This window comes from Puntigrus tetrazona, chromosome 23 (genome assembly GCF_018831695.1).
Source record: "Puntigrus tetrazona isolate hp1 chromosome 23, ASM1883169v1, whole genome shotgun sequence".
Taxonomy (NCBI): domain Eukaryota; kingdom Metazoa; phylum Chordata; class Actinopteri; order Cypriniformes; family Cyprinidae; genus Puntigrus; species Puntigrus tetrazona.
In genome coordinates, this window is record NC_056721.1 from 14,451,061 (window position 1) to 14,463,436 (window position 12,376).

The window sequence follows — 12,376 nt, forward strand, 5'->3', positions numbered from 1 at the left end:
GTATTTATATATACATAATATACATAGTACATGCTCATATTATATAAAAAAACATTTGTATGCGATTAATCACAATTAATTGTTTGACAGCATTAATAAATATATTATTGAATATATCATTATTACTAATATAAATATTATTCAATAATTATAATTTTTTAAATAAAAACTAAATTATTGCATATGTATATATATATATATATATATATATATATATATATATATATATATATATATATATATATATATATTAATTACATGAACATATTTGGTAGGGTAGTAGTTCACACTGAATATGATTCAAACTTTATGAATTGCAGGACCAGATGAAAGATTAAAACATAGCATTGCATCATGGCAAAATTGATATACAATGTTCATACTCTTGGCATTCATCCAGAACAAAGGCCCTGGGGTGGTCATCCCCGGACATAGTGACCACAGTGTCTCTGTCAAAAGCTCCACTGCGACTCTGGTCCACAGTGTGGCGTGTGATGGTGGAAGTGGTGTAGCTGGTCCAGTAAAGTGTGTCCCAACCCCGGTGATAAGCCAAACCTTCAATTGATCCCACATCTGTTCGAAAAGAAGAAAACGTTCTTAAAAGGAAGTAAATAAAGCTCTGTTTCTGATCCAAGCACAACTCTACTGCATCCGATCTGTTTTTCTTTATTATCATTCTGTACATAGACACACTGCATTTATTTTGAATAAACCAACTCTACAGCTTTCTACAAATGAAACAAATAAAAAAGGCATTTGAACTTCTCTGAAAGGATGGCAACAACTTCAAACTGGATTAACGTCATCTAAGCTTCATCGAGTGAACCAATTCCGTGATTAACACAGGGCAAGTCCAAAACATCTCTTTATAAACACCTTATCCTGTCCCAGTGAACAGTTTAATCCCATGATACGTGTGCATGTTGGTTTCAGCGTGCTGTGAGATAGCCGTTGTTGCTGGTGCATGTGTGTGTTTAGTGGCTTAGTGTCATCCGGTCATTTCATGGATGGGTGGCTGTGCATACAAGACCCCTCCCTCGGTGAATCTCTTTAACCACGGTGACTAGTTCTTCCACAAAGGAGAGGACTGCTGGAAGAGTCTCAGACACAACGCTGGGGTGAAAAGCAATGCGGAGCAATGCGCTTCAGTCAGCACCGTCAAAAGAGTCTCAATGAGTCAAAGTCACACTGAATAATAGTCGCCCTCCACTAAATTTATGTGAGGCTTCGCTGCATCTATTTGCATCACACCAATGGCTGCTTTACGACACCGATTACTCCACCATAAAACAGGAAGGATACTCAACCAAGGTGTTTACTTTTGCTAAAAACCAATAATGATCCTGTAAAACACACCAGTCTTTAGGGCAAAGGAAGAGTAACAAGATGCTTGCGTAACAGCCACAGCCGACAGGTGAGACGTCATCACAGAAACGATGATGTTCTAGGAAAAGGCCAGTAAACCCGACAATCGATGTTTTAGACTATGATGCCTGAACCACCCACTGTACTTTGAACTCGGAGGTTAGGAGAACTGTTGTGGTGTTAGTCGTCCTCCTACTACTTCTCCGCCTCTGCGAGACATCGTACATTAGGACAGGCTGAGGAGAGTCGACTCGCTTTCTTTGCAGGAGGAGGCCAAAGAAATAGCCTGGAATAGCCAAGCTTAAGGAATTGGAATGATTCTGAAGAGTCATTCAATTGATTATAAGAGGAAAGTTGCATTGGGCAATTAGATTCAAGTAGAATCGACAGTTGTGCGGTGGACATTGACAGATGCAGGGAATCAAATTTTGCAGGGTTGCCTGGTTTTACTCAATCAATACAAGCAAACAGTAATCATGGATGGCCGTGAGGTAAGCACCTTCCCTAATTTCAAATAAGTTATTTGAAGTTGAGTAGTGATCACATTCCAAAGTAACTGTTTTCTAAAAACAAAGGATCAAACACAAATATTTTGGTATTAGTAGTCTTTGCCCGTATTCAAAACCTTAGTGTTATTTACTAAAATAAAAAAATAAACTGTTTCTGTTCATTTAAATAATGTCTGTTAAATAAAATAAACTTGAAATAAATTATTAATTTTTGCCAAAAAATCTTAATGAAAATTAGAAAAGTTGCCCTGACAACTAACTGAAGATACATTTAAATTGAAGTACAAAATGACTAAATATGAAATAAAGGTCAAATTAAAAATCAAATTTTTTTAAATAAATTTCAAATAAAAAAAGCTAATTCAAAGTATGAACAACTAAATAAAAAGCTATTATGTAATATAACTACAAGCTGCCAGCATACAAATCCAATAGATTTATAATATAATAATATATATAATGATAATATAATAATAATATAATATAATGTAAATTAATATACTGCACCAACTTTACCTTACAACTTAAAGTATTAAGTTACATTATATTTATCATATCATATACCAACTATTGGTACTATTCACTTTTTAAAGAACATTTGATTTAAAAAAAATTGATGATAGATATTAGCATTGCAGTCTCTAGATATTTGATTGGTTATTGCTAAAGCTCACCTGAATTCTTCTATATTATTAAATGTGAAATAAAAAAGCCTAATGAAAACTGACTGGGCAGGGTTAAACTATATTTTATTTATATATTTATTTTTTATGTCCTCTATGTACCAGAAAAAAAAAAGTGTTAACATGAATTCTCAACTTCCTAGGAGGATATATTGCTAAATGCTAATGCTAATCACTAACAACCACCCCAGCACAGATTCCCTTTATCTCTTGGACTAAACACCCCAATGTTGCTGTGCCATGTGAGGAAGTTATTAAGTCTCAAAAAGGCTAATTATTAGCCTGAAGCAGACAGCGATCTTCATCTCCACCCCACACTTCAGTAAACTGCTCTCTTCAGTGTGTGTTCAGCATGAATATTAGCCATGAAAGTGTGAGTCTGAGCTGGGAACTAACACGGGTCTTAGCTCCCACTCTGGACGCGATAGTCATGCTGATCGGGCTGGTGGGACACTCGCTGGTCATCTATGTCCTGACCGGACGGAGGAGGAAAAATGGATTCCAGTCTCTTCAAGGGACAGATACATTACTTTTAGCTTTGAGTGCTTCGGATCTCCTGCTGCTCATTTGCCTGCCCTTCCACACCGCCGCTATAGCACTGGGGTACTGGCCCTTCAGCAGCATCCTATGCAAAGTCATCAGCTTCCTGGGAGTGACCTGTAACTCGGTGAGTGTATTCACTCTAGCTGCATTAGCGGTAACACGCTACCTGATTGTGGTGTACCCCGCTTGGACGTATCGTTTCCGAATGCGCCGCTGGCTGCGTGTCACTGTGATTCTCATGTGGGTGCTAGCCGTCGCTCTCGCAGCACCTCAGTTCGCTTTCCGCCAATTAAGGACTGCGCCCATCCTCTGCTTCGCGTTTCTATCAGACCTCAGCCAGCTGGTTTACAGTGCCATCCTGTTCCTGTTCGGCTTTGCTTTCCCTCTGATCATCATCGTCGTCATGTACGCCAAACTCTACAGCTTCCTGCGAATCACACGACTGCAGGGTACCGCATCACAACTGGAACGCTACCAGAACCAGGTGACCAAGACGTCGATCCTGTTGGTCTTAGTCTTTACTATTTGCTGGCTGCCATCCTACGTTCTCATGTTCGTACTCATTGCTACCGATAACAGCAGTATACACACACATAAGCTGAACTTCGCCATGGTCGCCCGGCTGCTAGCGAGTTCCTCGGCTGTGGCCAATCCACTGCTCTATGCTTTCATGTCAAACAAATTTCGTAGAGAGCTGCTGACATTGGGACGAGTGTGCTGCAAAGGTTGCGGGTGCGTTATGTGTCCAGGAAGCGCTATAGTTGAGCCCTTTAACCCTGCGGAGCTGGACACCCCCACCCAACCAGGAGGATATAACAATTAATGGGCTTTTGCTGTAAAAGGCAAAAGCAGTAATGGGACTAAATATAATTATGAGATAAAGACAATAAATATTAGACATATGTTTGAACTGCATTGATTTGTTCTGCCAGGTATAGAGCCAACCTGTGAACACAATTTTATGTAATCGTTATGTGAACATATATCATATAATGTTAAGAAATGTACACGAGTGACAATGTCAGACTTTTAATGATGAAAATATCCATGCTTGCTTTCTTTACCGATTCATTATATGGCTTGTCAGGAAGAAACTGTCTACAACAAAAGCAACACAAACTTCGAACGAAAGGCTTTGCTTTTGGTGTATTTTTTCAATGCTTGCAATTTTTACTAAATGTTACTTGTTTTTTCTGTAGTAGCATGAAGTAGTAAGAGCACATTTTCAGGCTCCACTGGCATCTGTCTAACCATCTAAAATAAATGGAAAAAAAGGTCACTAATCTATTTGGTACGTAAATATGTTCCAAAAAATTCCAAATATTTCTAAATAATGACCATGTGCATATTAAATTGGTAGAAATATACATATACACATCATATACTCCCCATTTAAATGCGGAATGCACACTAAGGCGGCATTTATTTGTTAAAAAAAACAACACAGTAAAATAAAATGCTAATATTGTGAAATATTTTTCCAACTTTGAATAAGTGTTTTCTATAAATTTTAAAATTGTATTTATTCCTGTGATGGCAAAGCTCAATTTTCAATTTTCATATCAATGATGAAAACAGTTGTGCCGTTTAATATTTTTGTGTAAACAATTAAACCATTTTTGAGAATTATTTGATGAATAAAATTTTTTTTGTTGTTTGAAACAGAATCTTTTTTATAACAATGTATAAGTCTTTACCATCACTTCTGATCAAATGCAGTGCTGCTGAATAAAGTCTGTATTTTTCTAAATAACTTCATTTTTTCAAGTACTCAGTTTGGTAACAATTTTTATTGAGGTGTCATAACGCAGAGTAATTAGCTACGCAAGTACTTAGTAATAGCTGTTGTACTTGCATAAAACAATGTCTACCTACCATGTAAATGTAAATTGTGGAGCTGCCTGTAATCGCAAGTTGTAATAATGTAGATGTAATAGGCAGCTACTGTTACACATATGTAACAGACCAAGTCTATTACACAGCTACTTGTACGCTTAAGTTCAATCTTGATACACTTTATTTGCAAGTAGTGATATTCTGTAATTCGAAATTTATTGCATGTATTTTAGCTGTGTACTAATGAGTCTGCAACACATAGGTAACAATCTTTTGGTTACATAAGTAGCTGTTCAACAAAACTTGGTCGGATGCAAATGTGTAACTACCTATTACATTTACACAATTACAAACTGTAAGTACATAGTGTTCCATAACTTAGTTATATTGTAAGTGCATTTTGTTTCATGTAATACGACTACTACTAAGCACTTAACTAGGTAATTACTCTTGGACACCTTAAAATAAAGTGATACCCTTGGTTTTACTGTTATTTCTCACTGTTAGCCTCATCCAGATGGTGTGTGCAAAACAGAGCAATGAAATAGCACTTACTCTCCACTATGGTCTTCCGGTCAGAGCCGTCATCGCTGATCTGCTGAATGTTACCAAAGTGAATGTCGCTGTAGAAGATCAGGTTGGCTCCTTTTCCACCGCCACCCCTGTAGTCAAAGGTAAGGGCGATGACGTTCTTCATGTGCTCTGGATCCTCAAAGGGTTTAATAGGAGCATTGAGATTTGTTTCATCCGATAAGTGAATGCTCTTTAGTATCGTTCGATCCGAATAGAGAAGGTAGCCATCGTAATCTCTGCAGCTGTGGCCGTCCTCTGCTAGCATGCCGTGTGCACAAGCACAGGTACGATTGCCGTTACCTCGGTACAGACACAGCTGTTCACAACCACCATTGTTAATTTTACAGACGTTGGTACCTGCAAACAATATTAAGATATTAAAACAAACACAATCGCTATTGTTAAAATCCAACTTTTCATATAATAGGGTCTCTTGGTTGGCTAAAACCAACCAGTGGAGGGGGTCCTTGTTATTGGAAATCCCTGCTAAACAGGCAAAAAAAAAAGTTATTTGGAGTGCTTTTCAGGAGGATACACACCATGCTGTCTTGCACGGTTGAAGACTTTAATGTCTTTGAGCTGTACACCAATTCCTGTTCTCAGATAAACCATATCTGTGGCGTTGTCCTTGTTTCCTCTCTTGATGGAGCCATTGGCATGCGTCCTATAGAAATCAGGAGAAGATAAAAAGCTCAATACCTGTAAAATCCACAGCAAAAATATAAAAACCTTTGAAAACATACAAATAAAAGGGGCCGGTTAAAAGGGGTAATAATAAGCAGTTGTAAATGAATAATGTGTTGGCACCTGTCACTCCAGTAGATGTAGTCCTCAAATACAGAAACAGCAAACATGTCCATGTTGTTACTAGACAGCACCAGCTCACGGTTTTCTCCAGTCTCCAAATTTATGCGCTCAATTTTGTCTGTACGTGCATCACACCAATACAGCAGGCCCTCCTACACATTGTACAACATTAGTTATATAAGACTTACTATACTGTTTTACTGTCATTGGTGGAATACATTTTATTATTATTTTTTATTTAATTTAAATTTTATTTATATTTTATTAAAATAAAATAAAAATCTTAATACTACCATCCAATAGTTTGGGGTTGCTACAATTTTTTTGTTTTTTATTTTAATTGTTAAAAATAAATGTAAATTTTTTTTATTCGTTTTAAAAGTGAATATAATTTCAACTGCAATCCATTCCCTTGGCTGGGAATTTTACTTTAGTCTTCCGTGATACGTGATCAGTCAGAAATTGTTCTACTATTTTGATTTGACACTCAAGAAACTGATCTTACAATTAAATGTTAAAGCAGCTGTTTAATATTTTTGTGGAAATCACAATATATATTTTTATTGATTTTTAATGAACAAAGAATAGCGCTGTCAAACAAATAATTGCATCCAAAATAAAAGATGCTATTTACATAATATATGTGTGTATATGGCGTATATTTATTATGCATATATTTGTAACTGTAATTTTATGTTGGATATGATTCATCATGATTAAATGTTTGACAGCACTAACAGAAAGCTTAAAAAACAGCATTAAAAAAGTCTTAATTATAATAACTAATAACCTTAAATTGATTCGTTTTAAAACTATTGTCTTTATGTACAAACCTGGTAATCAATGGAAATGCCATTGGGCCAGCTAATGCTGACATTGACAAGAACTACTCTCTCAGAACCGTCCAGACGAGATCTTTCAATACGTGGATACTGTCCCCACTCCGTCCAGAACAGATACCTGTACACACAAATACTTGAGTCTGAGATTAGGTCATACACAGTTTACTCATGTTCACAGGCACACATTTCTATCTTTACTTAAAATACAGACGCACTCCCTCACCCTTTCTCTGGATGTACAGTAATAGCACGAGGTTTGTCCAGACCCTGAGAGATGACCACATAGCGAAAGGAGCCATTGAGTCTGGCCACCTCAATCACATCAAAGCCTTGATCAGTCCAATAGATGTTGCCTATTTATACAAAACAACACAATGTATCAGATGCGCTAATACGTAATGCACTTTTAATCGTGTGTTTGAATATTTGCACACCCGCTATCCAGTCCACAGTGATGCCTTCCACTCGTCCGATGCCATTGGTCACTATGTCCTCCCTCCAGGTCTGGTCTCTTTTGGCTCGGCTAATAGTGCTAAGGCCCATGTCAACCCAGTAGATGGTGTCATTTTCTACAGGGCAAAAGAAGCACAAAACACCTCGAGTTCATCCAGAGCAATTATCAGACTAAATATTTGTACACAAAGATATCCGCATAACTCACCAGCATGGAAGTCAATGCCCACAGCAAGAGAGGTGCCTGACACAGGAACCAGGGCATCGGATTTATCTGACGGGTCCAGAGGAATGCCACGGATGCCCTCGTGCACAGAGTAGAGCAAAAACGAGCCCATGCCTTTATAAAGAAGTGCCATACACACAATGTTAAAATGTAGTCATGTGAAAGCAAATGGTGTACATTAGCGATGTTTGTATGAGATCTTGCCTTCACATGACTGTTGGCCACTCTTCAGACTATATCCGGCCGTGCACATGCAGGCTCTTGTAGTTGGTGAAGTTGGCAAGCAAAGCTGAGAGCAATCGCCATTGTTCTTACTGCAGAGGTTGGTACCTATAGTAGTTATTGGACACATACAACAATTTACATACATTCATAATAATGAACATAGATTCATTTTAAGCATTAATTGAAATAAGACCTAATTTTAATATGTAATCTGACAACCCAGGAATTCCCCTTTGATTATATGAACTATTTTTACATTTACTTGAAATTAAATAATCATAATAGTTGTTATTCATTATATATTTTTTATTAACAACATAGAATTAATATTAATTAAAATATATAAAAAAATAAAAATATTATAAAAATATGTTTATAAAAAATATAAAAATTGTATTGCTTTTAAACTTGTAATTTATAAAGAAGAACGTGTCACTTTTACCACCAAATGAATTTAAAGGACAAAGTCCCTTACATTCAATTAAGTGCCAATTAATATTCTATTATATTATAACATAAATATTGAATTGTCTTGCCATCTGAATCCATAAATTCCTTTTTGATTATGAGATCTACTTTTACATTTAATTGGATATTCTTTAAATGTAATATTCAGTCAGTTAAGTAACACCAATAATAATTTAATTTTAAAAATAAATTATTGAAATTAATAGTTTTATTTTAAAAAGAACAACACAATTTATAAAGATTCATTTCAATGTTCCCTTGTATATTTATTTATGACAAAATCACATGCATTTTAGGGTTAAATAATCAATATAAATATGTAAACACACCTAGCTGATGCACAGTCTCATTGTAGATCTTCATATGCATCATGGGTGAGGTGTTATTTCGCAGAACCTTCCAGTTGCCTCCATCGCTCTTGTCACATGTACCGATCTGATCTGTGACCTGATCGGCCCACCACAACTTATCTCCTACACATAAAACATAACGGGTCAGTCACTTATCCCATATTGGTTAACAATGCAGAGAACTCTATGAACATTTTTAGTTTTAGCTTTTGTTGCACTGGAAACAGGTTGATGGTGATGTCTCACCCATGATGGCGAGGGCTGTAGCTTTTGTGAGTTTTCCTTTAACACCCTCAATGATCTCCAGTCCAGAACCGTTCAGCTTACAGCGGTTAATGGTGCCGTTTCCTGAGCTGATCCAGTACAGCTGCTCCATGTGAAAGTCTATGGACAGACCTGCCATGGGAAGAAGTCAACGTGTCAAACACCATCTCTAGAAGGCTGCCATTTAGCTTTAGGCAAACAAAAGCTGCACAAGACAGGTCACTCACCCACTGGGCCTTTCTGATTGGTGAACAGTAATGTGCGATTGGTGCCGTCCATGTTGGCCATACTGACGTTGTCACCATCCAGCCAGTAGAGCTTTCTGCAAACAACGTGCAAAAAAATAAGACAAAAGTCCTAACATAAAGTAAATTATCTGTGACAATGTTTTACTATTATTTATAATTTTATAGTATTTATTAACATTTCAAATTAGCTTTTGGTTTTATAATTTCAGAATACATTTTTGTCATACCTATTAGCTTTTTATATATATTTTTAAATTTACTTAAGTTTTTATATTTTTTATCCGTTTTTTTTTTAATTTCTATATAGCTCAATATATAATTATTCGATTTTTTCGTTTCAATAAATGTATTACTTCAACTCAAACTTTTTTTTTCAGTTAGTTGGCAAGGCAAAGGCAGATTTTGTCATTCAAGATTCTGGACATAAAAACCAAGGGTACTGTTTTCTTTTGGTTTGGTTTAAAAATAAAATCCAGGAAAGTGTCTTTATATCTTCATAGTCAACTGAATGCCTCTAAACACTGATGTACTGTGAGAGTGAGAGAAGAAATACACAAAAAAACACACCGAACAAATGAAAAACCAGCTGAATTACTTTTATTGCCTACATGCACAAGCTTGCTGTTTTTTATTAGAAACTGGCGTGTCTAAAACCTAGCACACTAGCACTAAACACATCTGGTTCACATTGGCCACACAGCAACAGACTAAGAAGTGCAACATGAGGGCAGCCATATTGTCCAATCTATAGCTCACGCTAATGAGCAACGTCTACATTTCTCATCTACACCCTTCACAATCTCTGCCAGAAACATACTGGCACGGCATCTGCTCCTCTCCAAATGTGGCCTAGTAAACAAGCTGAGAGCGAAAGAGGCTAAAGAGAGTAAAATGACAGAGAGGAACTAATGCTAGCAATTGTACATGTGTAGTGTGCTTGTACTAACCCTAGGATAGGATGTAGCACCAAACAGTGAGGCTTGTCCAGTCCATGGATTACAGCGTTCTTGAAGGACCCGTCCAGGCGAGCAACATTGATCTGCTTCTTATTCGTATCATAGCTTGTCCAGAACAGGTTTCTGGAGACCCAGTCAACAGCTAGACCCTGAGCATTAGGGAGGTCTAGCAAAAAACAAAAATAGATCATGATTAGAATTGTAAATTGATCAAACAGGCTGAAAACCAGGGTCTGTACTCACAAAACATCTTAAGGCTAAAAGTAGCTCCTAACTTGCTAGGACAAAATCTTGTCGGTTCTAAATTTAGGACTCCTAGATTATTACTCTAATAGTATTTCACAAAGTGTTTTAGTGCTAAAAATAGCTAATGTATGTTTTTTTACGAGAAGCATACAGGCTGACAATTACCTAAAACCTTTAGAAGAATACGGCAACATAACATTGCCCTTGGCAATATTTTTACGAACAGAGACTCCTCTCCTATCAGCCAATCAATGAGCTTAGTTAGTAAGCATGCTGACATCATTCACAGCAACAAGGTCAACCCCACCCATACACTTAGCTTAAGACTAAGACTAGCTTTGTAGAAAATATTTCATGTAGCTAAAAACATTTACTGCTTTTAAGTAAAAATCCTAGTGGTAAGATAAAATGTTTGGTGAATATAGGCCTAGAAACACTTTGTCTTGCATTCATTACTTAAGAAGAATATATACATATACATATACATTTTTATACATATTTTTTGGATTTACACTTTTTTTTCTGATTATAAAACATAATGGACCATGACCATAGTTAACTGGAAACGGACATCATACTTTCTTTAAAAATGACCTGATCAGATAACTTTCACAGCATAATTTATTTTACTGTTCATTTCACTATGTTGCTGTATAAAGCAATCAAGGTTCATTTTTAAGTGTTCGTATGTATTTTGGGCCAGTATAGATTCAGACCAATAGATTATTAGCATAAACCATCATCTCACCAGCTGATACCACCGTCTCCACACCAGTCCCATTGATGAAGGCTCTTTTAATCGTCTGAGTGCGAACATCAGACCAGTAGATGCGGTGCTCCAGAGCATCATAATCCACCACTGTAACATTGTCAATGTCGGGCACAGTGAAAGAGATGATGTAGTTGTAATAGGGATTATCAATGTCCACCCCTCTGATTTCAATCTGACGAGCGTACAGCAGGAACTGGCGGTACTCTGGACAAAAACAAGACATTGTCAATAGATATACAGATATAAAGTGCATGCAAAACAAATAATAGCTATAAAATCATTTTGTACAAAAGCTATTGTTAAATTGCAATCATGTATTTTTCCATATATCCGTATATTAGTGTTAAATTAAAGAATGAACAGCATTAGTAAAGTCTACAGTCTCAATATCAATTAGCCTGAACCGGAGAGCTCTTACTCCTGCGTTTGCCGCTATCTGATGTCAGTGTTAATTCATCACCGAACCTACAGGTCCTCTACTCCAATCATTCTGCTCTCCATACAGCCATAATGGAGCTGTGCTGTTGAATACTAAACACTGATCGTGCATCTGGGCAGCAGGGTGCACTGATGTTGTCTTGACGGTTAAACGAGATTCACAGCCCACACAAGACTACTAACATTCAGCCCGGCCTGAAAAATCTAACATTGAGCATCTATAGCGCCAACGCAAAAGAAACCTAAAAGAAAAGCCTCATGCTGTGTCGCAATTCATATACTATCTGCCCTAAAGTGTGTGAGATAAGAACTGCTGCATTCAAAACAATAGCAAACTGAAAAATTGTCACAGCTTGATTTTTTTTTCTGTTTTTTCGAATTGTGCGGCATGTATGCATTAGAAGCCAATTCTTCCTAATACTCTTCAAATGAAAGCTGAAGCTGCCAAAACTGAATATCAGGGTGACCAAAAAAAAAAAGAGATTACTGCGTGGATTAGTGTATCCCACAATGCCATGCGCTTTGCTTCCCATTTTCAGTATGGCTGATTAAAATGAAAATTCTAAAAACAG

At 36.7% G+C, this 12,376-nt stretch overlaps 2 protein-coding genes across 3 annotated transcripts in view; one reads left to right on the plus strand and one right to left on the minus strand.

The window, feature by feature from the left end:
• The window catches only part of lrp1ab (low density lipoprotein receptor-related protein 1Ab), a 95,665-nt gene that overhangs the window by 22,089 nt on the left and 61,200 nt on the right, over positions 1-12,376 (minus strand). For both annotated transcript variants that reach the window (XM_043224624.1, XM_043224623.1), the window contains exons 29-42: positions 11,343-11,570; positions 10,340-10,514; positions 9,372-9,466; positions 9,127-9,276; positions 8,860-9,003; positions 8,042-8,167; positions 7,820-7,951; positions 7,593-7,727; positions 7,382-7,511; positions 7,150-7,276; positions 6,317-6,468; positions 6,049-6,173; positions 5,492-5,866; positions 384-573 (exon numbers count right to left, since the gene is read on the minus strand). In XM_043224624.1, the coding sequence (XP_043080559.1) occupies positions 384-573; positions 5,492-5,866; positions 6,049-6,173; positions 6,317-6,468; positions 7,150-7,276; positions 7,382-7,511; positions 7,593-7,727; positions 7,820-7,951; positions 8,042-8,167; positions 8,860-9,003; positions 9,127-9,276; positions 9,372-9,466; positions 10,340-10,514; positions 11,343-11,570 (2,284 nt within the window). The remainder of the gene's footprint in view (positions 1-383; positions 574-5,491; positions 5,867-6,048; positions 6,174-6,316; positions 6,469-7,149; positions 7,277-7,381; positions 7,512-7,592; positions 7,728-7,819; positions 7,952-8,041; positions 8,168-8,859; positions 9,004-9,126; positions 9,277-9,371; positions 9,467-10,339; positions 10,515-11,342; positions 11,571-12,376) is intronic.
• Positions 2,646-4,483, plus strand: LOC122328739 (delta-type opioid receptor-like). Its single transcript, XM_043224631.1, has one exon. It carries the CDS (start codon positions 2,910-2,912, stop codon positions 3,921-3,923), a length of 1,014 nt encoding a protein of 337 aa, XP_043080566.1. The 5' UTR covers positions 2,646-2,909; the 3' UTR covers positions 3,924-4,483.

Coding starts and splice junctions, on each gene's coding strand:
- LOC122328739 (XM_043224631.1), top strand. CDS start 2,910: ATGAATATTAGCCATGAAAGTGTGAGTCTGAGCTGGGAACTAACACGG.